Here is a 26,242-nt window from a genome sequence, read left to right on the forward strand (position 1 = left end):
GTCAAGGATTCCCTTGGGCCTGGTTATACATGCACTTACAATTTTAAGAGAGGTGGTTTTTAAATTTTTTTTTAGCTCACTTCATGTTCTAGTATGATTACTACATATGATATTGATGGCAACTTTTAGCTCTGTCCACACATTGTAGAAAAGATCTCTCTTAGGCCTCAAGTATAAAGTCACTAATTTCATCATGAATACTCTGGCTTATGTACCAAACACCTACCAAAGCCCCCCACCCACCTTATCACGTTGGAGGTTAGATTTCAGCACATGAATTTTGGTAGGACACAATCAGATAATACCCTTGCTATTACTTGCCTTGAAGACAGAATTAAGTCCTTGTCATCAGTGCTTAAGCTCCTATGAAATAACTTACAGGTGATCCAATTGTATTGAGCCCCAAATACAGAATTTCAGATCAATAACTTTAGTACAGTGATTATGAAATAAAGCAACATCGAGTGATTTTGTTACTTCATTGAATCTTACCAGATGAGATTACTATGGTACTGACAGATTCTTATGATATTAATGTTTGTTTTTGGTCCAAAAATATTTTAAAAACAAAATACCTTCTGTTCAATCTTGTAGTGTGCAACAATAACTTTCTAACATATGAATAAATGGAAAATTCTGCCATTTCCTACCATAACTCACCTGGAGAAACACTGTTAGCACCTGTACATCTTATTTTCTCACAGCCTTTTTCCCCAGAATTCTCTCCTAACATGTGAATGATGCTTGCATTTGGCCAAGATTCAATATCAGAATAAGCTGATGGAAAAGTATGTTTGTTTACTCATTCCTCCTTTCTCTTTACTTTCAAGGTATCTTTATTGTCTCACTTCACTTTAGCAGGATGGGAAAATATTGTTATATAAAATATGAAATAGCTGTACTTTCATTTAGAGCAAAATGATGAGAAATCTCAACGAAACGCTCTCCTCTTGCTAATTGTAGCAGTAGCAGAACACTAATAGTGTTCAATGCCCCATCCAGGTGTCTCATCTGTATTTCTCTGACATTGCCCAAAAGATATCTCTAAGAATGCACAAATCCAGGATCGAGGCCTAAATTTCTTCAAAGCAATATCATATGATCCCTAGAAATACATGAATCTGTGGATGAAATTATACTTGCTATTTCTCCTGTGAGTAGGATGGTTGGGCAGCAGTAAACAGAGAATCCAAAGGTGACTGAATTTCAGTTACTGTTATTCGCCTTTTTAAAATGAAGTTAAGAGATCCTGGAAAGTATAAAACTTTTGCCTCCTTGAGAAGTGGGGTATGGTGGTAAAACGGAAAGTCACGATAAGACATAAGAATGTCAGCCTCTCCTTGGATCCATAATAAGAATTCTACTATTACATCAAGCAACAACAGAGATGGCAACAACAATATCAAAAATGGTAAGCTGGCAAGAGAAGTTCTTTTCATTCCCTTTGATTAAATATTTTGCCAAAGCTTTGAACAACTGTGAAGACTTGTGGATGAAAAATATAATCAAAGGGCATATTGAGCCCCCCCACCCATGTTCCCAACTCAGACAATTAGCACCCTATACATAGCCATGTAAGATCTAATTCCTATATAGAAATCCTATATATTTATGGAGACTTTTCTCCTTAGGACTTGAATTAAGCTCCATGCCAATAAGCTTTTTAGTTTTATCTTTTTGTCCCCCCTACTTTCTTTATCTTTCTTCCTCCTGTCAGCTTGCTTAACAGGAAACTTTTTTTCCCCAAGGTGTTACAGTTATAGTAAATGTACCCTCCAATATTAAAATTAGAGGCATCTTTGTAGTCACTTTTCCAGTGATCCCTTCTAGTAGAAGGATACTAAGCAAGAAAAAAATTAATTGCTTATTACAACCTCAAAAATATCAAGTATTCCCTGCACATGGAAAAAGATTTCACTCATTTATTCATCCACTAATTTCTTTCCTTGTACCTAACTGTGTATGTATAAGAAAATAATAGAGACGGAATCTTCATGTTGTGAACAATGACTGTTGGATAGGTAGTGACATAACTTAACCAGCCATAATTAAGTCTCATTAGAAGAAATTTGCCAGGCTGAGAATACGGCTTAGTGCTAGATTGCTTCCCTAGCATGCATGAAGCCCTGGGTTTGATTCCTCAGCACCACCACACACACACACACACACACACACACACACACACACACACACACACACACACACACAAAGGTAGAAGTGGTGCTGTGGCTCAAGTGGTAGACTGCTAGCCTTGAGCAAAAAGAAGCCAGGGACAGTGCTTAGGCTCTGAGTTCAAGCCCTGGGACTGGCAAACAAACAAAAAAAAGAAAGAAGCTTGCCATCACTTAATCTGATATTTATAGTCCCCCAAGGCTATTTTCCAGTGTTGATGAGTGAAGAATGAGGGAGCCAACAGAACACAATACATCACTTATGGTTTGTCACTAAAACACACTATTTAATTTACTTACATTTCCTTTTCAAGGACTCTTTGTCCTCATTCTGAAAGAATGGAGTCAGGGACTAAATGATTCAAAGGTAACCCTTTAAAGATTCCATGAGAATCTTACAGTTAAAGTTGGTAACTTTAAATAGGACTGTATCTCCATTCTTTGTAAATAATTCCTTAAAAAAAGCAAACCACTTACTTATGTATGAAACTGTAACCCTTCTGTACATCACTTTGTCAATAAATAAGTAATTATTAAAAAAATGATAAGACAAATGAAAACCACAATAACAGCCCCCCCAAACTCAGGTAATATTACAGGGCCAAAACAAAATAAGCCATTAAAAAATGACAGATTGGAAACATTGTTCTCTGCAATTATTATGATCACCATTCTTATTATCTACTTAATAATTCCATAGTGCCAGCCGATTGCACGACCAGCTCCTTTTGTGAGGTACTTACTGATCGCCTCCACAAATGGCTCAAAGAAACTGTAAGGAAAGAGTGGCTCAGGCAGCTCCCGGAAAAACATCTTCAGTGCTCCAGTGACAACGTGGATGTCCTCCCACTGGCTGTCGTCCAAATTCAGCTCCTCTTCTGGGAAAACACGAGGAGAAATGGAACAACTGGCTTTAATGAAACAATTACAAGACACTAATTATTATGTTAATGTTTGCCTACTATCATCAGCAACCGTTAACAGCCTTCTGTACCTAGAGGTTTGGTGCTGTGCATGGCTTTCCCCCCCCTCCCGCCCCTTTTTCCTTAGGAAGGGAATGTTTTCAATGGAATACCATCTGTAGGAATGCAGCTAACACAAAAACAAGAGACACAAAGAGAGAGTGCCATTGACACAGTATGTCAGATACATTTATTCCCATAATGCATCAGTATGAAAATTAGCATCACAGCTCAACATGATTCAAAGCTATTTGGTTTTGAGGCTGAGGGGCTAAGAGTTGCCAATGATGGTCGGCTCAAGGGACCGGCCTAAAGGCCTTGCTGAGCCAACAGGAGACATATGCTAAACATGGCAATAGAAAATGAGTTATTGCTTTACATGTGTTAGCCTTTCTATGTACAAGGGAATAGGGGTAACACATTTTTTCTTTTTTTTTTTTTGCCTGAATATAAAGTCAGCAAGAAATAGAATACTGAGCAAGAAAGGATATTAATTCTTTCTTACTGCCTCAAAAATATCTTTTTCTTTTTTTTTAGTTTTCATCTCAGGGAGGAAAATGTGCCCAGAAACAATATTAGACAGACCCCTGTTGGCCTATGAGAGGCTATGCAAAGCTGTCAAAAAATGATAGGTCACTGAAGACAAACCCATAAGTGCTTACCAACTCTTTCAAACCAAAAATGTTAGCTTGGGAATCCTGAGTAAACTGAAGCATTGAAATCCTAAAGATATTAGTTGCCAAAAAAGAAGATCTTAATAGAAATAGAAATAGATCTTAATAGAAATAATGTCTGCTAGGCAATTATCATCTACCTTTTTACCCTTAATACGAAAGTTCAGAATATTTTCACACTAGAAATGGATGCATTTGTATCTGAAAGTGACATTTTTATATAAAATTAACAGGAAACATGACACAAAGGCATCGCCATTGATCTGTAGGATTTGTCTTTTTCAATGGGCAACATGGAAAGGGTTTTGGATTCTGGGCTTAAAGAAAATAAAAGCTAATCATTTGAGACAGGCTGGGAGGGAACCAAAAAGTAGAGAAGTCTGAGGAGGTTATTTTTTCAAGTGGAATTTTGTCTTGTTACTGTTGTCTTAAGAAAACAACCACATGCCCTCTTAGTGTTAGTTTTCTGAGTGCCTAGGATCATTTTGCACCAAAAAAGTAAGAAAAGCTGAAAACTATCACTGTAGGGATTCTCTGCATGAGCTGTTTTGCTAATAGTATTCATATCCTTTAAAAAGTACTAGCCCACATCACTATCAAACCTTTTGTTTTTTCCTAATGGACTATTATTTTCAAGGCTGGTAAGTGATGTTTCTTCTCAGTAGTATGTTTTGGAAAAAAAAAGGTAGGGGAAGGAATGAAGTGGATTTGTTTATTTCAGATGGGCTATTTTCTTCTTCCCTTTCAATCCTCATTTCTACCTCAATCATAACACAATAATATGATCCACAACAAAATCAGCAGAGGAGGCCTTCTTCCTGCCCTGCAATCATTTTTGATTGATTGTATTTCAACAATTAGTCTTTTATTTGGCTACCCACTATTGAAATAGGCCAACAGCATTGTAGCAGGCCAGCTTTAAACAGTCAACTGTTAACAATAACATCAAAAAGGGAGACCTGATGGGGTTTACTGTCACTTTAAAGAACAGGGTTTTCACATTGTTGAAATCTGTCAGATATTTTGAAATGTCCCTCTCACTATGGTGCCACACCCCCTGCGTGCCCTTATAATAAAATTGGTTTTACTCCTGATTAAATCATTTTCTCCCTACCCACTACCATACTTCTCATAATGGACCTGTGCGCTCTACAGCTGGTGTTCTTCCCATGGTACCAATTCTTACTTTATCTTTTAAGCACTTTGCTGCTAAGATCTCATGCAGAGTGCTTATGTTTTGTTAAGAGCTTCATTCTTAGAGAAATAGCTTAACACATGTTCTAAAAATGTTGTACAACTTATTGCTTAAAACACATTTAGAAAATGCATAAGTACTGTAGCTTTGGCACTGAACTTTAAGTGGAAACCTAAACACGCATATACATTAAATTGCACACACACACACACACACACACTCTCTCTCTCTCTCTCTCTCTCACATACACACACACACTTATTGCTACCAAAAAATTTATCAGAGAAGTCCAACATGAAATGCCATTTTGATATATATGTTAGAACTTTCTGAAGGAAAATGTTCATGTGTGGAAAAAAAGAAGACAATCCAACAACACAACTGTTAACTGCTTAGCCAGAGGAAAATGCCATTAGTAGTAATCATTTCTACATATATCTCTAGTTTACTCCAGTGTGTGAAAATGGAATATTTCAAAGTAAATAAAAGAAACTTCACCAGTTAGTAAATACCAGTTGATTACATCAATGTAATATGTCATATATTGTATTACTAATAGAACTCATGTCATTTAAGCCAGCATTCCCTCAATAGACATCTATGAAGTCTTCATTTAAAGAACAAAATAGTTTTAACCTTCAAGAAGTAATTTAATAAACAATATCACGGGGGTTGGAATTATTTTTTGAATCTGATAGCTTATTTTTGTATTAACTTTTTAATAACCAGGGTTAATATTCCTTGTAACTCAGAAGGCACAAAGGCATTATTTTAAGACCACTGAGGTTTATTTAAACAAATAATTATATCCAAATATATATATACACACCTTTGTGAGCACCAGCCATTCCTATAGAGGAACTAATCACAACCTTGAACTAGTGTTCATGGGCATCATTATAAATACTTTTGCATCATTTAGCAAACATTAATTTTGGAAGTACTGATGTTTGAACTCAAGGCCTTGCACTTGCTAGGTAGACACCATACAACTAAGCCATGCTCCAGCCCTTATTTTGTTTTAGGCTTTTTCTGGTTTTGTTTTGTTTTCTGGATATTCTTGCTTTTTGTTTTCCAGTGCCAGTCTCAGATTGTTCTGAGTAGCTGGAATTATAGGCTTGTGTCACTACACCTGGCCAACAAGCAATTATGAACAAGATTATTAGCAGTGGTGATATTTTATACTTTTTCTTTTCCAGGAAAACAATATTGACACAATACTGACATTTTATGATGGATAGTTCTTTATTAATGGGGGATGTCTTGTGCATCAAGGATATTTTAGTAGCATAACTGGTCCAACCCACTAGATGCCAGCAGCATTTCCCATTGGTGATGACATAAAACAACTCCAGATACTTCCAAATATCTCTGGCACTATAAACCCCTCCTGTTTGAGAACCACTGAAATGGGATCTGTACATTTGCTCAATAAATATTGGTTTATAAAGTTCATCTTAACTGCACAAGAATCCAGAAAATTATACGTATACATACTGAGATTTTCTTTTTTCCTTATAAGATGAGAATATGTCCTATTTTAGTTTAAAAGCTTCCTCTCATTTCTTTTTAACAATTGAAGACAACCAAAATATTTTTTGGTAGAAAAATTATTTTCCCTATCATTACATGTGGAAGAGAATAATCCCTAAAATCAATTCTTGAGTGAGTGTCATAAGCAAAACAGAATTTCTTAGTTTGTACTTTGGATTTAGTTATTAATTATTGGCAAAATTAAAACCATTTTACAGAACAAAATTCAAACATCTATAATTGGGTCGCTTTGCAACAGAAACTTTAGCTTGCAATTATAGTACTTGATTGTATTGAGGACTATGATATGCATTTTGCATGTGTTAACTAATTTAGTTTTTTTCAGTAAGATTATTAGATAGATGCTATTGCTATTACAATATCTACTTCACAGATTTCAAAAATAAGATATTGTCAGATTAGGTACGTTTTCTATGGTCAATGAAAAGCCAAGAACAGAGAGACAAAAAGCATATGGTCTCCCTGATATGCAGGTGTTAGAATTAAAATGCAAAGAGATAGAGCAAAGTAAACAGGTCTCAAGATACCAAAACACAGTACAAAGCAAAGAGGACACAGAATGAGTAGAAAGTGTATGAGAAGAGTAACAATGACAACAACAACAAATCAATAGCAGAGGGAACCATCCCTACATCCAACACTGAGGAAAGGGAACCAAGCATCTCATGGTGGGATTGGGAAGGGAGGAATGAATGAAGGAGGGAATGGATGTAGCTAAACGAAAGAAACGTAAAGTACATATCACCCAAATGGAGAAAGTGTCTGTATGGTTAAAGATCATAGACTTCATAAGCCAAGTAGAGTAGAGCAATTTTCATCACTGTGAGTATCAAAATGTATGCTGTGAAATATATGTAATAACTTAACCTTCCCCCACAAAGAAATGTAAAAAAAAAAGAAGAAGAAGAAGAAATGTATTTGTTTTACATATTAAACTGCAATCCCTCTGAGCTCAGGAGGCTGAAATCCAAGGATCGCAGCTTGAGGCCAGCCCTGATGGAAAAGTCCATGAGACTCTTCTCTCCAATGAATGACTAAAAAGCCAGAAGTGGAGCTGTAGCTCAAAGTGGTAGAGTGCTATAGCCTCTTTGAGAAAAATAAGCTAAGCCACTGGGCTGAGGCACTGAGTTTAAGCCCTGAAGGATTGACCCCCACCTTATTGCCTCAGAACCATATAGACACCAGGCAGGAACCTCAATATGTGTACCTGCTTTGACATGCAGGCAGGACATCTCACCTAGACCCAGCTGTAAACAACCCTTTCTGGGCCAAATGGAAAAGCCCCAACTTCCTAGACCTAGTGGGCTTTCAATAACCTGTCTCCTTGCTCAGACCCCATATAATCCTGGTCCCGAATTCACCCACTTGCACAACCTACAAACACATAGGAAGAAAATAATAATAATTCCAAGTAGTCTTAGATTGATTCTTGCATCAAAGTTAGGGACTTTTATATTTGATTCCTGAATGTCTACTTTAGGTTGTGTATGTTACCTATAAATTGACACTAATTTTAGTAATTATTCATTAATATGAAGCTTAGATTTATATATAAATGATATTAAAACAAATTGATAATAAAATGAATCTGTATGAGGGAAGAGCAGAGACGGAGCAAATTATTATGTTGTGATGAAGTGCAGAGGAAAATGATAGAGTGAAAAAGAGTTGTGAGTGAAGTATCCCTTCCAGGGCTGGATTTACCACTTATTCACTGTTTATCTATTAATTGTGAAGTGATGATATAGAGAAAAATAGTTGTTGGTATCAGAAGTGAATACATACCTGAAAACATCTGAGGGCATAAAGAAACAAACATTTCAAGATCCCACTTTGGTGAAGATGGAAAATGAATACAAAAGGAAAAATACAGAAGAGATGAAGGCTACAAAAATACAGAGCAAACATTGTAAGCCATGCTAGTGGTTTTATAGAATTTTTTCAGTGTGATACACACTGCTATACGGAATCAAATAAACTTCTATAGTTTGAAGTTCAATGCTGAAAGAAAGTCTGGCTGAATCAAACTATCTCACATTCCTTATACTCATAATCTGTCTTAATTCTTTTCACCCCCTTATTAAGGTATCTTAAATTGACTTTGGTCATGGCTCTTGGCTTACTACACAGAAGAATTGAAGATAGGATAAAAACGAAAACATCCAAGTACTATATGACATTTTTGAGTTCGTGTGTGTCATACATGCGCATAGACACACACACTAAAAAAATAAAAACTGAATGTTTACATTGAAGGGCTTGCCTCCCCATTCGAGGCCCATTCTTTCTATGTATCCAAGATGGAATATGAAGATTGACTCCCACCCTATTGCCTCAGGCCCACACAGACACCAGGCAGGAACTTCAATGCTCGAACATGCTTTGATATGCAGGCACCAAGGTAAAACCTCAATATGGGAACCTGCTTTGACATGCAGGCAGTACTTCTCACCTAGGCCCAGCTGTAAACAACCCTTTGTGGGGCAAATGGAAAAGCCCCAACTTCCTAGACCTAGTGGTGCTTTCAATAACCTGTCTCCTTGCTCAGACCCCATATAAGCCTAGTCCCAAATTCACCCCCTTGCACAACCTCCAAACCCTCAGGAAGGTCTGTGCACCTCCCTGTTTCTCATTAAATAGTCCTCGCCTGTTGGTGATCCAGTCTGGCCTATTCCTTTTCCATTCTCCTCCATTTTCCCAACATACGCCAAAGAAGACTGTCTTCAAAGGCTCTTTCTTTAAAGATCCTTAGTGCATTTTTACTTTTTAGGTAAAGTTTTACCAATGTAAGCAAAATTATATTTGCAAGAAAAAATTGACTATTGTACCTAAGAAAATTTAGGAACAAAAATTACTTGCAAATGAAAATTGAAAGATGGATCTTTGAAGAATCATAGATCAGTGGGTAGTTTCTAAAGAAAATGAGTATTTACATAAAACTAAGAGGTTAATCACCACTTTTCAATTATATACTGATATAATTTGTAATTTCTGCCCATGTAGATGGGCATGTCCAGAATTTGCAATGCGAGTTATAATCTTAACTAGATGACTCTTCTTAACTGGTTGGAATGTGGTTGTAGATAACTCAGAGTATCTAGGACAAATTACTAACACAAGCAAAAAGAAAAAATTCTTTGTATATTGAAAAGGGAAATGCTCTCTTAACTTGATATGGTTTTTATATTTTCAAAGCCTCATTCTAACTATTATTTTACTATATTTTAAAAGAAAGAGGAAGAGACACATCAGCTGTCCCAGGATATGTAGAGAGTAGCTCTGATTTCATTAACACAGGAACAAGAACCTACTACATTGTAAACCTTTCATAAAGGATGTGGTGGTATCTGCTCCCAGTACAGATGACCATTTGGAACTCTTATCTAAAAGGTCTGTTGGTACATGAAAGTCACTTCATGAAGGAAAGAGATAGAAGAGGGGCTATTAGTCTAAATAATAATAATATGTTTGGCTATAAAATCAAACTGAAAGATTAAAGTGGATAAAGTGATATTACTTATCTATAAGGACATAGCTGGTGTTTAGTGCTTAGGGGAGTGGATCAAGAGGAAGTTGATAGAATCATACAACCTTCTCAAACGTTCCTCTGGTGCTGGCTTTGTGACAGTTCAATCTGTTTTCTGGTAGCCTCTTGAACATGGTGATGGAAACCCTGTGTCAAAACAACACTGTTCTATGCAATCCTGGCTAAAGCAGAAGCTATCTTGTGGTACTACCAGGCTTCATTTAGAGTGGGACCTTGGAAGAGTAGGCCAGTTGGCCAGTTAATTGTTTGCTTTTTTTTTTTTAAATAAAATAAACATGGATTGAACAGAAACTGGCTAACAATGATTGTGACATATGCTTTTTAAGGCTAGTGTTATTATGGCTTCTTTTATTCTTCAGAGGAGACTTCACTAGGTACACAAAACAGCTAAGTAAAGTGAATATTAATCAGCCTGTATGTCTAGCTGCTCAGGAGGCTGAGATCTGAAGATGGTGGGCAGCAAAGTCTATGAGACTCTTATCTCCAAGTAATTACCAATAAAGCCAAAAGTAGGGCTCTGGCTCAAGTGGTAGAGTACTAGATTTGAGCAAATACATCTCAGGGACAGCACCCAGATCCTGAGTTCAAGCCCCAGGACACACACACACACACACACACACACACACACACACACAAACACACACACAAGCACACAAAGTGAGTTACTGATAAAGTTCTTGACATTTTTCACCTTATTTCTTTACTTAGAAATTATAGTCTGCTAATACAAAGATAAACAGAGACAAACAATTATATTCAAATAAATGTGTTTAATGCCTGCTACGCGCTGCATTTTGTCTTTCCACATTGTCAAACCACATTTGTGGTTTGTCTCAAACCACAAATTCTTATATTGTTTTACTCTCCCCTCCCTCCTCAAATTCAAAATGTAATTATTTGGAAATAAGGCCTATGAAGAAGTAATTAAGCTCATGTGAGTCCCAATCCTGGTTTCCTTACAACTAGCAATTAGGACACACTCTAGGTAGACTATGAGAAGATAGAGGAACTAGTCATCTAAAATCCAAGGAGAAAAGCTTTAGAAGACATCAACTAGCTACTTTTCTCAACTCAGACTTTCAGCCTGCAGAGCTGCGAGGAAATGCATTTCTGTTGCTTATGTCACATAGTCTGTGGTATTTTGTTTGGCAGCCCAAGCTGATTATCACAAACTCCAAAGCTCTGGAGCAGAGAAAGACAATGATGTGGTTCTGAATTATATCTAAGAATTTCCTCAACATAAGGGCAAGATCATGCTTGTGAAACATGGGGAGCGAGAGATGTATCAGTTCATAGAATAAAACAATTACTTTTATTCAGAGAAAGCATTTGAACCTGGAGTCCAAAGTTGCCTGCCTGCTTGGGCTCAACCTATTTTAAATATTTTAGTCTAAAAATACAAAAGATATAGTTTAGTGTGGCAAAGAATGAAGTCATCATTGTCACTTTCGTATGCATTAAATGTTCAAAATAAAACTTCAAAAAGATTTTATAATCTTTTTACTTGAAGACTTAAAATACTAGAAGCATTAATAATTTTCACAGGAAAAAAATTCAGTGTCAGCCAAGCCAGCTGTCTATGGCCATGACATCTAAGTGGAGGGAGGAAAGAAGTTTCAAATAACCCCCAGGAAGTTGATAGGAGCAGTTAATGTTTGAAAATGGTTGCTTTATGATGACATGGTTAGACATACAACAGAACAGGTGCTACTTGATGGAGAATATCCATTTTTGTGTGGTTTTCCTTAAGCAGTGAAAAGGAAGGAACCCAGGAAATATCAGGCATGTTCTATGACAGTAAAAATTGAAAAAGAATATAAGGCTTTGTTTCTTAATAGTCAATGGTATTTTTGGCATACCATATTGGCTTGCTTGTAGGTGCTTCATATTGAACATATATATTTGAAAATCATTTGAAAAGCCATGGCCAAGTTAATAATGCCCCAGACTGATAGAAATTATCAGCTCAAGAAAGTAAGTCTTCCGAATGAAAATGCCTTGTTTTAATTTCTCCTCCGATTTCATTTAGATATAAGTGATAACTTAATAAATAGGTACCACTGAAACTTGTGAAGCAAGCACCACAGATGGAAAGTATAACAAATGTGTCATCACTTTGTGCATTTTAAATTTATGATGGTGTAACATAAAACATCCTCCCATCACTATAATTTCATGCATAATGCTACCTTATAAACAATGTTATTGATATAATGCTTCTCCTCTCTGGGCTTCTAGATATTTTCCTTAAGCACTGTTCAGATTCTATCAATACCAGCAAAAAAGAACTGACTTTTATTTAAGTCAGGATTGTTAAAAAAAAAAACAAACACAAAACACCGATGTATTCCATGGTACCAATGCACATTTCTTTAATTCCTTTCTTACTCAAAGCTCCCAACATTGCTCTTATTTCCATTCAGTCAAAAAGGCTTTTTGTGTGCTCCAGACACTGTACACAATGGTTCATTTTATATGACCATCTTCTCCAAATAGATTCTGATTTTGCTGGAATTCCATGGATGATTTCATGTATTGCATACTCCAAAGGGCAGAGAATCCATAGGATTAAATTTCAACAGCCCTTTTTGAATGCTTGCTTCATATTCACTCATAGTTACAGCATTTCTATTTGTTCTGTCCAAGTTATGTTACATTTTTGGCGATCACAAGGTCAGGCCCAAACACATTCATAATAATATGTAGAAGATAGATGCAAGTCCTAAAAAATTCCATGTAGATAACATGTGGATTGTATGCATATACACATAGGCAGATGTTATTTAATCTATGCCTTTCTTAATTGGTCAAATGAAAACTCTTACTTGTATGTGGAAACAAAGTGAGGTACTGTATGAAAAGGATCTAGTATCGGATTTTCCTTCAATGATGAGAAAAGTTATTGCACATCACAGTCATTGTGTTATTTGGCAGATGTTCCAAGAATCTAAAATGATGCCTATACATTTCTTGTACTGTTTGTTACCTTGTCCCTCATACCCCCCTGCCTCCTCCCCCTTTCCCTTTCCCCCCATGAGGTGTTCGTTTCACTGACACCAAACATTTTTGCAAGTATTGCTTTTGTAGTTGTTTGTCATTTTTTACCAGTTCTAATGCCTAACGTATGAAACTGTAACTTCTCTGTACATAATTCTGATAATAAAAATTTGAAAAATAAATAAATAAAAATAAATAAATAAATAAAATGATGCCTAGCTGCAACTTTTCCACTTAGTATATTTAGGTTAGAAATGGGAACCTTGAGCATGGTAGGGACATAGCTTTTTGCTAATATAGAGGTCTATTTAAAACTACTCCAGGAAAATAGAAAAGATAGAGAGAAAATAGAAAGATGAGAGATGAAGACATTACTACTTCATTTTCAAAGTATTTTATTCCCACTTAAAACCTATGTTAGTTTTATTTATTGTCATCCAAATCAACAAAATAAAAAGATTTCCAGAAATTGCTAAGCATATAATTACTGTACTCAGATAGTTTAATTTGTAAGGTTAAACAAATACTCTACTTCACATCATAAGAATTTCCAAGGGTATACAAAGATACCCTCCCCAAATATGGGCTCTTTATAAGTTTTGCAAGTGTGGCCATATAGTTAAACAGACAGCTAGGTCTCTATGCATTTATTTTACGTTGAAACCACATAACAAATCAATATATTAATTTTGTATCTATACACTGTTAACATGAAGAATAATACTGTAAGTCCCTTACTAGGAGTATGTAGTATCAGACACTATTGTTTAGGATTTTGTAAAATAAAGATAATGAGAGCAGAAAATAAATTATAGAGGGGAAGTCAAGGGACAAACAAAACTTTTTATCGTCCATTTTCCTGGAGAATTACATAAAGGTTTTCTTATAACAAATTTGCCCTCTTTGCTGAAGTATCAAATAAAACAGCCATACAGGGCTGGGAATATGGCCTAGTGGTAGAGTGCTTACCTCACATACATAAAGCCCTGGGTTCGATTCCTCAGCACCACATATATAGAAAAAGACAGAAGTGAAACTGTGGCTCAAGTGGTAGAGTGCTAGCCTTGAGCATAAAGAAGCCAGGGATAGTGCTCAGGCCCTGAGTTCAAGCCCCACGACTGGCAAAAACAAACAAACAAACAAACAAAAAACAGCTATGCATGTTTTGTTTTGAAAAGCAAAATAGTAACAAAAAATGTTAGAGACTTTTTTCTACCTTGAGAGTCTACCTGCCTGCTTCCAGGGGCCTTTAATAATTCCAACTTTCTGAGTAAACTATAGATATGGGGCACTTGTTTCCCCATTCTTCTAGAACTTTAGAAAGGTATTGTTCATACAAATAATTTACAGGCTATATGTCTTCTTCATTTTTAGTATGATGTTGCATGTAGATATGTGAGTAGAACCAGTTAGTCCTAGAATTTCTGGATTTCAATCGGTGTGTTTAAATTTTGATGGATACTCACAAACCACTTACTATTACCACAGTGATTTATACAGTCATCACAATATTTGAAAATCCATGGCTGTTTGAGGATACAGAATCCTCTCTGATACCATTCTTCTCAGATACATATAGATAATGTGAGCTTTTCAATGTATATCTGAAAAGTATATAATGAAGAATAAAGTGAAATGTAGACAGAGTCTTAGATTTATAAACACATGTCTTTATTAAAACTAGAAGAAATTTGTATGAGAGATCCAACTTCTTATGATGTGAAAAGTTACTACAGCTGGAACACAATGGATGTTCAGTATTGATATAGCAGTAACAATTATAAATAATATATTAAGATCCACTAACTAGTATTGTTTATAGTCTTTCTTATAAAACAAGAAAAAATAGAAACTAAGTTAAAAAAGAATTAGTGTGCTGGAAATGAAATGAATAAATTGAATTGTACCATTATATGTCAATGTAAGCACTACAGTTAATAGTATAAAGTCAATTGAAACTATTAATCATATTAATGTACTTCATTAAAGTAACAACTAACCACCTATGAACACCTATTAGATTTTAGATATCATGCAAAGTTCAAAAGGTATGGATAGGAGGGTAAATATGAAGACAAAAATGGAGATTAAAAGAAGTAAAAAAGTAATGCATAATTCCTATAAGTCACAACAATTCTCAAGTTATCTTTATTATGACTATTATGACTTCTCTCTTGGGAAGAAACTACGCTTTTTAATTTGTATTTGCTATGTTAATACAAGGGCATGCTCAATTCGCTACTTAATAAATACCTTCTAAATAAATATCATGATGGTGATGATTATAATAATGGCCGGGGAAACTCCCAAGTCTAAGAGTTGTCTGCAATTTCTCTGATGAAAAGGAAGACACTATCTGTTAGGGTATGGGGTTATCTTTTCTTACTGAGACAACTTTCTAAATACCCAGCACAGTGATGACATAAATGAACTCTCAGCAGACCAGGGGTAAAACTTGAATGAATCTCACCATGTACATTCTGTTGTTAGAAAGCTCTGGAAAGTCAGTCGAGGAAGTTGGAGTAACAAAAGCAAGAAGACAGAGGCCTCAGCAGCCAGATGTTCTTTTGTTTCAGTGTAAACATATGTGTGACATTAACCCCTGGGCCTTTACCTGTAGCTGTAAAAGCACTCATATGTATCTGTTGCTAATCCTGATTCCTGCCTATCTTGGGTTTTATTTCGGTTTTTGCTTGCTATTTTTCTGATCCTCTCATACTCCCATAATTCCTCATGCACAAGGATTAAATAAGCTGTAGTGATTTAACCAAAATCTGTCTCTTGTATCTTTCTTTAAAAATATTATTCATATTGTTTTATATGTCCAGAGCTTAGTTTAGTGCCTAGTATTTGATGTACTTCCTTTTACTACATAGGGCATATCTGTAATTAATATCTAATTACATTTTAATCTCTTTAAATAATAGAGGTTATTTAATAAGCCAACACCAGTGATACCAACATGCACAGACTTCAATTTTTGCATTTTGTATTTCATGTTTTCTTTTTTATCATACTTACTGAAGAAATAAGTAGGTTGTTTATTAACTTGCCATTAGTTTACTAAATATTTACTATTAACTTATTAACTTATTGAACATTTAAACTCAATTTTTAGAATAGGTATATTGTCCATCAAATTAAAAAAATGGCTTGTACCTTCAAATGTCTGTAACTGTGTAGGAAATTAAGGCTAATAATGAAATTGTAAATGATTAACATTTTAGCTTTCTGAAATCTACCGTGGGAACATAGGGGATGAGTATCCAGCTGTCTGAGTGGTTGCCAGAGGAGACTTCCCAGATGAGGCATGTCATTATAATCATCTTAAATAATGGTGAGCAGTCAGGGGGATGAAGGTAGGGCAAGTGGGTAGGAAAGAAAGGAGAAGCAATCCAAGTAGATGTAGCAAGTATGCTGAGGTCAGATGGACATATACATTTGAGAAGTCACAAGTGGTTAGAGGATATAGAAGTATAGGTTGAACATGCTGGGATATGAGAATGGAAAGGGAGGCAGAGGGAAGATCAGGAAAGTCTGTAAAAATGAAGTAAAATGCATAATGATAAGCAGGGTAGTGATATTCTAAGGAGGTGTTTTGGAAGTAATGTATAGAATAGATCACAGTGAGTGTGTGCAAGAGGAGTAGTGTTTTCAGAGAGACAGCTCAGTTGAGAGACTGTGGTGTGTTAAAATAATTCATACTTACTTTGGGAAAATTCTATTAAGCATAGCCAGAAAGTAAATGACAAGCACAAAGGTGTGTTGCTAAAACTCATTGCATGGCTGAGAAAAAAGTCTAGAAAAAGGGTGGTTAATACAAACAAAGGATTAGAGCTCAGAGATTAATTATTGTATCACTTTTATAATAAGTTCTGGGAAATAAAAATACCCTATTTTCCAGAAGTTTATAAAGACCTGCTGGTAGTTTGAAATTGAGAATCCATTTGGATTATCTGACTAGAGATAAGACTTCAATAGTTTTTTAGTATCATGCACTACTTTACCAACTCTACAAAAGGGAATTACAATTAATTGGATTATGTTGGGCTCCACATGCTGATTGTGAGAAAGGAAAGTATAAAAGTATAACTATTGCTGACAGGTCATATCTACCATCAGCCATGGGGCTTGCTTTTCTTTCCTTTTTTTTTTTTTTTAACTTTTTTACTTACCAATAAGATTAATTTCTTCTTTACAATCTTCCAATTTGAAGTCACTTTAATTATAGAGTTAGAAAATTCAAAGGAGAAGGCCAACCTTTTTTAATGTAATATTAATAATTGATTTCATTTTTATTCATCCTTAGCATGAAGGGAAAGAATAGATGTCTTGTTTTATTGTTTAGAAGATTTTTATTTATGATCCCTTTATAATCGTTCCTCAATCTCTATTAAATTAATGTGTTTTTAACTGGATTTCTATGAAATGCTGAAGTTACATCTATGTTTTTGGGGCTTCACAAACATGTGGTTTCTGCTACTAAGGGATTTTTACAGAAAAAGAGTTAAGCCTGCAAACTCCATTCATACGTCATTGTATTCCTGTTGGCATTGTTATTATATGCAAGATATGAACTAGAAAATAAACAACAGTTGAACACATCTGACATTCTGTTTCAAGTGTCCTGGAAATCTAGCTCCACCTATGTTATGGTTTCAATGTTTACCCCTCCAAAATTCATATTCAAATTTACCTGTTGTGTAATGATGTTAAGATATATGTTACTTGAGAAATGATTAAGACACAAGTATTCCCCCCTTAGGGCATTGTGGGACTAAGACCACTATTAAAAGGAATACTTGTTCTCCCCCCATTCCCCCAACACCAGCTTTTTTTTTGTTTTGTTTTGCTTTTTGTCAGTCCTGGGGCTTGAACTCTGGGCCTGGGCTCTGTCTCTGAGCTCTATCAGTTTAAGGCTAGTGCTCTACTACTTGAGCCACAGAGCCACTTCCAGTTTTTTTAGTGGTTAGAGATAAGAGTCTGGTGGACTTTTCTGCCCTGTCTGGCTTTGAACCTTGATCCTCAGATCTCAGCCTCCTGAGTAGCTATGATTACAGGTTGTTGGTAGTTGATCCCTTCTTGACTTTTGTTTGCCCTTTTGGATTTTGTCATGTGATGACAGACAGAAACCCTTACCAGGTGTCACTGGGATCTTGATTTTGGATTTTCCAACGTTTAGGCTTTGGAATCCGTCAGTTTCTATTCATTTAAGATTTTCTAGGCTGGGCAGTTGTGACTCAAGCCTATCATTTGAGCTACTCAGGAGGCTGAGATCTTAGGATCATGGGTCAAAGCCTGCCTGGGCAGGAAAGTCTTTGAGATTCTTATCTCCAATTAACTACCAGAAAACCAGAAGTGGTGCTGTGGCTGAAAGTGGTAGATAGCTACTCTTGAGCAAAAGAGCTCAGGCACAGCTCCCAGACCCTGAGTTCGAACCCCTGACTGAAAAACAACAACAAAAAATGTGGCATTTCCCTCATAGCAGCAAAACAAATGAACTCAAATAACCCCAAGTATTGGTCACTCACTACCATCACTACCACAAAATATAATCTAGCTTATATTGAGAGTGGACAAATGGAGCTTCTCTCAGACAAGCATAATATAAATGTATAGTATTTTGATGGATTGAGATATGAAGAAAGATTTGTTAAACAGTCTTATTCAAATGTGATCTCAGCACCTTCCATGCATCACCTACACCATTATTTTGAAATGCCAATGAAGACTACTTCAGACCTACAGAATCAAGTGTATCAGTGGACTTGGATATAACAAATACTTCAAGTAATTCCAATGCATAATAAGAATTGAGGGCTGGGGATATAGCCTAGTGGCAAGAGTGCCTGCCTCGGATACACGAGGCCCTAGGTTCGATTCCCCAGCACCACATATACAGAAAACGGCCAGAAGCGGTGCTGTGGCTCAAGTGGCGGAGTGCTAGCCTTGAGCGGGAAGAAGCCAGGGACAGTGCTCAGGCCCTGAGTCCAAGGCCCAGGACTGGCCAAAAAAAAAAAAAAAAAAAAAAAAAGAATTGAAAACTGCTATTATAACAAAGAAAAATGAAATGAATTAAAGTGCTATTACTGGCAAAGGACTTTTTATTGCCTAGTACAAAGGTGGATTATGAAGTATAATGAGATCTTGGCCTAGATAAGAGTGCAAAACAGCCTTCACGTCCATTATAATAGGCTAAGATCTCTCTTAGAAATAAAAGAAGTATTAAAACTTGGGTTGGAGAAATATATCATCTAGTTGGTACTTTGTAGAACTAAGTCTGTTTGAACTATAATGATTCATTTGAGATATGAGAAAGTTCAATATACACATAGTTTAAAAGGTGAAGTAGAGACAGCCAGCACTGGTGGTTCCTGCCTCTAGTTCTAGCTACTTAGGAGGCTGAGATCAGAGGGTCAAGGTTCAAAGCCATCTTGGGCAGGGAAAGTCAATGAGACTCTTTAATTCTACTAAACTACCACTCACACACAAAAAAGGTCAGAAATGGAGCTGTGGCTCATTTGGTATAGTGCTAGCCTTGAGCAAAAAAAGATCAGGGACAGTGTTCAAGCCCTGAGTTCAAGTGTTAGGACCAACACACACACACACACACACACACACACACACACACACACACACACACATACACACACACACACACAGTATGTATATATTATAGTCCAGTCAAGACATCATAAAGGCTCTAATTAAGTTGATAGAGATGCAAAGAGCTTGAGAATGCGGCCAAAAATTGAAAGTAGGAGTGGCAAAAGCAAGAGTAGGTGAGGTAAAAGTACAGTTTAATCAAAAAGATTATGTACTGATGCATTTATCTTACACAGATTTGTGAAAAAATTGACTAGAGTTTTTACCTTTACCATTTGTTTATGGCATGATGATGCCAGAGACAATGACTTTCATACTGAGAATGTTAATAACATTTTTATGTACATATTTGAAAATTTGAATATGGAACTTTGTAAAGGGACAGGATCAGAGAGATAAATTTATGTAAGGATTAGTACAGAAATAAAAATTTAATAACAACAACAATAATGATTACAACAAATATAGTAACAAAAATGAACACAAATCTTATTCCAGGCTAAACTTTACATACCAATTTTAGCTATTGTTGAAACCAAGGAAGATACTTGTAATTTTAACAGTTTTTAAGTGAGAGTATCAGGAGTGGAGAGATTAGGTTCATAAAGGAAGCAAGTGTCATCACTAAGTTAAGAGCACTAATTTTTAAACTATTTTGCAAAGCTACCCAATTCAATTATAGAAACAATCATATGAAAACATCAAAAGCAAAAAGGGAAAAGCTATCCTTCAAATTCTCATGAAAATGAAAGCAGAACTATTCTTTACATGAAGTATATAAGCAAGCTGCTTAAGATCATGATAAAAAGTATCTAACAAACATGGATTTTACATAACATATTTCCAATAGTTAGTATGTAAACAAATCAGTTCATTTGACAAAGGAACAGAATAGCATTATATGTTGTCCATGATGCAGATTATGCTCAAGAACATAGCTCACTCCTAACTCAAAGTTATTCATATATTACAATGGATATAATAAAATGAATAATTAGAATGATGTATTTCTGTGGAACAAAACATAAAAAAGATAATAAAATGAATGGATTATTGTTTCTCATGTCCAGTAGATATGTCTAAATGATTAACTTAATAATAGAGTAGTTTATTATTAAATTACAACTGGTTTGTCGAGTACATATTAGTTGTGAGATATATAGCTCTCTTTCTTTGTCCAAAACATGTTAGAAAGGCAGCATTAAACTAAGAATCTTCATTAAATTCATTAAAGAATCTCAAGAACATTATGCTTTAATTTTCTGAAAATGTAGGTTACATTTCCTTTAATGAACAGAGCTATTTTTAAGTGGTAGAACAGCCATACATTAATTTGAATGTGTGATAAGGCATTTGAATAAACCTCTCTCCCTCTCTCATACACACACACACACACACACACACACATACACACACACACAGAACATACCTTTATCATATGTCTTAAAGAACAAGTCCTCTAATTCTATCACTCAAGGGCTTTAGTTTATATCCACAACTTGCCATTTATTCTTGAAATTTGACCTTACCGAGACAGGGAGAGTCAGCTACCATTAAAATGGTATACTTGAAATTCTGAAACTAGATTCCTGTATTTAGTTCTTGTTTATTCTTAGCCTAAACTATTTTACTTTATTTTTACCATTTTTCTTCTTTCTTCTTTGTTTTAGTCTTATTATTGAATACACATAGTCTTTGTATTAAGCAGCAGTACTTGAATAGGAGACTACCAATTTCTTAAATCTCAAACAAAACTTTCACATCTCAGGAATCTTACCTAGAGCAATCTACTTTTCCAAAGTCTGACTTTCTTGCGAATGGGTGTGCCTAGGGTAGTAAATGCTAGTTTGAAGAGTAGGTATTAACAATCCAGGCCTTCTGGTAGCTTCTTTGGCTCTTTGGATACTTTGGTTCTTTGGATAGCAGATATTTCCCATTGGTCTGATCTAACTGGACGCCTTTTTGCTCAGGAGCCTTACTCTTAATGGGCATGTAATTCTGATCTTGGGTACTGAGCAAGGCAATGAGGAGTAGAGAACGAATAAAGGAAGGAAGAAAATTAAATTTGTCTATCAAATGCTGTGTCCTTTGAAACCTGTAAGCCCAATTGCCTTGTTCATATTCCAGACCCTCAAAAGAGTATAAATTGCTTTTGAATTTTGTAGAAACTTTCTGGGTAGGTATGGGAGAGACAAAAATCTTTTATGTGAGGACATCCCTAACATCCTTAATCCCATAAAGAAACACATGTACATGCATTTATTTGAATGTGTAATTATTGACATAAACACAGCTGCTCTCTATGTTAAAGGAACATTAAACTCACAAAAGCATGGCAATTCCTACTTAGAGTGCCTGCTCCATTCTTAACATGCCTTGTTGTGCCCAGATGCTGCACGTATTTTTATACCATTGAAAAGGTTGATGTACAAAAGTAAAAAGGTGGCAGAAAAATTAACTGGAGAGAGGATCGAGCCAGTGGAGCTGTCTTCTTCTTGAATTGCATGATATACTAATCTCCATAATGTCTAGGCACAACAAAACAAATTAAGAATTAAAGAAGAGATAATTTGACTGTGGATTTCTGAATTTAGGGGCAGGAAAGTTACACATGTAAAGATACACAAGACACATACAGCCAAAACAGAATACTGAAAGTGTGTAGCTTATGTAAAACTTAAAATAAATAGAGATTTACACTTCCCTTTAGATCCAGAAATACATGAAAAGTTGTAAGCCAGCCCACAACAAAGCAATTGACAAGAAAGATAGCATCTGCTTTTCTGTCTATTCAAGCTGAAGTTTTTCATTGTAAATGCATGCAGTGCCTCCCAAGTTAACATAATTAACTCATGACAGTCCTGAAACATCATAATATAAGATACAGATGGAAATTCAAAGCTTTAAAAATGTCAGCTAACTACATCAGGATTATCACTTTTTTTTTAAGTGAACAAACCATGATGCTAATTAAAACAGGTGTTTTTATTTCAAAACCTTTTGTATGTTATGAAATTACAACCAGGGTTATTTATTTATTAGTCTGCTGTGAAACATACATCTTAGAAAAAAGGGGATCTGTGAAAACAACAAAGCAAAAAGATGAAAAGAACGACACTCAAAACTGCTTCCTGACACAATAGAGGACCAGTCCTTCAATTAGTTAGTAATTTCCCTGTGACTACTTGACAGGATCTACTAATTGTTAATCTTCCACTAACTATTGCTTTACATAATTAATTATATTCAAATAGAAACAACAAAGACATGTGGGCCAGTTGCCCTTTTGAGAATGTTTTTTTTTTTCACAAACTGATTCTGCTTACTGACAATATTTCTAAGTATGAAAAGATATTAATCTCACAGGAGAAAAAACATAAAAATGTTAGCACGCTGCCTTTTTACCTTGCTTATAGAGCACAAACCCTGGCTACCAGCTCACCCCATAAAGGGCAGTAACAAAAATGGCAACACACACACACACACACACACACACACACACACACACACACACGAAAGCTACTGACTGCATTACACAAACCCATCCTTGAAGCAATTCATAACAGCCAAAGTCCTTTGAGTTAGAATCTTTCATATTAATTTAGAATTGCATCAAATTCAAAGTAATCCATGCAGAGGTCAAGCATCATTCATCATTAGTTGAAGTGACATTTCAACCCTTCATGGTGCAGCTGCTAAGAAGGGAGGGGGAAAGGTATTCTTTGGGAGGAAAAAAACAAGACAGAGAGCACAATCCTTGCTCTATCTACAGAAGAGAAAACAAGGTGCCTCTCTGTCAGTGTGATAATAAGCTTAGAGTCGGTGATGTCATTCTTCCCTAACCTCAGAGTCACTAAGCACATGGCAGCTGCATTCCTCCACTTAGGAGTTCTGGTGGAGATCAGTATTAACCATTTTAGATGTAAATGAAGTCCTTCAGTGGGGTGGAGAACGTAGCATTGTGAGCTGAAATGATGATTTATATCCGAATCCTATCTTGTTTTTGAGAGGTTGAAACTTGTTAACAAGGCTGCCCTTGTTCTTGTGGCATCCTCCGGGCATAAAAGAAAAATTCTGGGAAGCTGCATATGATCACATTGGAAACTGAAAAACAGCATTCCAAGGCCTTGCACAAATGTGCTGGTCAAAACAGGACCTCTGAAGCTTTGCAGTTTCCAAATGAAAGATCTCTCTCTTTCTCTTTTGTGGGATGCCTTCTTTTCTCTGAAACATTAAGGTCAGGACAGGAAATGAGAGCAATTAAAACAAAAAAGCAAATGGCTAGCTGGTATTTAAATGCTAATAATTCACAAGGTTTTTGATAATGCATTGATGTTTGCAAAACATAAGAAATGTCTAAATTGTACATTACAAAGTAATTTGTTCAGGGAAGGATAGTTTCTCTGGCAAATGTTCTAAGCCTAAGGGTAAGTATTAGGAGCTGTAACAGTAAAAGGGGTTGAGATCTGAAGTGTTTTGTTCAGACTGTCTAGTCTTGCCTTTAAGGTATCTTCTTAGTTCCTGTCTCAGCTGAAATGTTGTAAGTTGTGCTAATTCTTGTTCTAATCCTTGTTTAGTGCAGTGTAATTGAAATGAATCTGTAGGTATTGCTTATGTTTGAGAAAAACGTTTCCAAATTTTGTAAAAATTGAAACTAAAAATTGTTAGATCTGCCTGGGAGAACAGCCCCCTCTGCCTTTCTCTTGGTGAAAGACCGCATGAAGCCTTACCAGAAATCATCTGCCTGAAGCCAGTAATCACCTGACTGTGAGTCAGCAAAGGAGCCAGGCTCTGAGGTCACTTCCTTATCTTCTGAGGTCACTTCCTGTCAGTGAGAGGTTCCCCAGGCTCTGAGACCACTTTGGCATCTGCTGTGGTCGTGGAACCTTTCGTATACAATCAGGCTCACCCATAAGTCTCCCCCCTCTATCTCTTCTCATTCTGCATGCCTTCATCTCATGTGGTGAGGCAGTTTGTTCTCTGCCAATAAACTCTTTTCTGCCTGAAACACACATGGTGGTCTTCTTTTGATGAGCTTCACAAAAATGACTTTATTTCCTTAAGTCAGTATGAAGCATATGTATATATAATTATGTATATACTCATAATTTTGTTGCATTATGTTAAAACTAAGATGAGCTTGCATTTTCATTTGTAATGACTTTCTAACTATGATATTGATCTCCCCATACACCTTCCTTGTTTGGCCAGGCCCATGCCCTATCAGAAGAAGCAAAAGGGTAACAGCTGAAGATTGAGGCAAGTGAGATCACAGGTTCTTTGGCTTCCAACACACATGTTCAGAGCCTGCATTGTTTGAAATTTTAGACTTGAGCCTGAGGAAAGTGTACATCTTTACTTACATCAAGACTGTGTGATAGTTCTGGCATGTAAAATTTCTTTACAAAATAGGCTGTAACTTTGAATGTGGATATCTCATATACAGCTGAAAAAATAGAGGATGTCTACATATTGGTTAAGTAAGGATTGTTATAAATGGCTGATGTTGCTGGGCACTGCTGACTCACACCTGTAATCCTAGCTACTCAGAAGGTTATCTTCTGAGGATCATAGTTCAAAGCCAGACTGGGCAGGTAGGTCTGTCAGATTCTTATAAGCAACAAAAAGCTGGAAGTGGAGTTGTAACTCAAATAGTAGAGTGCTCAACCATGAAAAAAACAAAAGGTCACAGACAGTTCCCAGGCCTTGAGTTCAAGCTCCAGGACCAGTATAAGTAAACAAGCAAGTACACAAGCAAGAAACAAATAAATGACTGTGGTTTGTATTTTACTTTACTCTGATATGGGCTGAGTGTACACAAAAGTCATGTTGGGTGTTATATGATATAACTACCTGAATAATTTAAGAAATGAATTTTTACAAAGCTACTAAAGAAATAGAACCAAATATAATAATAGATTATGTTGAAGATGACAACAAACTCTTTTACTTTCCGTATCTTATTTAATAACCATAATAAGCTGGGAGAAAGTTATTGGGCATCTTCTACATTTTAGATGACAATAACTGGAGTCAATGAAATTGCTATTCAAATACTGTAAATAGAAGAATCAGGGGCTTTGAGTCAAGACCTCTTTTTATTGTATCATTATGGCATCATTACTTCTATTTAAATCAGCTTTCCATTATAATGGGTAAATTCCATGATAAACTATGAAGAAAGATAGAAACAGTAGAAAGCCACCTTTGAAAGATAGAGATGGGTGTTTTCATTGGTTCCTTGTAGCCCATCAGTTCCATCTTTTTATTCTGGGAACCAAATGCTATTTATGCTATACATACTGAACGGCTCCCATGGTAGCATACTTTGCTGTAGCCATTAGCTTTTTTGTTGTCTTTGATTTTTATTTTGTTGGTTATTTATTTATTTATTACATTTCCTGTTTCTGACCTTGGGTTCCAAGCAACTGGTCATGAGGCATTATGGCTCATGTGTCTAGGAATGCCTGTGTCTGTGCTTGATTACTTCTGTATTTGGGTATCAAGTTTAAAATGGTGTGTCAGTCTAAGTGGAA

The 26,242-nt window shown here is 35.9% G+C and overlaps 1 protein-coding gene across 1 annotated transcript in view; it reads right to left on the reverse strand.

Annotated features, from left to right (window-relative positions):
- The window catches only part of Arhgap15 (Rho GTPase activating protein 15), a 648,882-nt gene that overhangs the window by 135,318 nt on the left and 487,322 nt on the right, over nt 1–26,242 (reverse strand). Inside the window, exon 12 of the mRNA XM_048345538.1 lies at nt 2,915–3,049. Coding sequence (XP_048201495.1) covers nt 2,915–3,049 — 135 coding nt within the window. The remainder of the gene's footprint in view (nt 1–2,914; nt 3,050–26,242) is intronic.

Source organism: Perognathus longimembris, chromosome 4 (assembly GCF_023159225.1).
Source record: "Perognathus longimembris pacificus isolate PPM17 chromosome 4, ASM2315922v1, whole genome shotgun sequence".
NCBI lineage: Eukaryota > Metazoa > Chordata > Mammalia > Rodentia > Heteromyidae > Perognathus > Perognathus longimembris.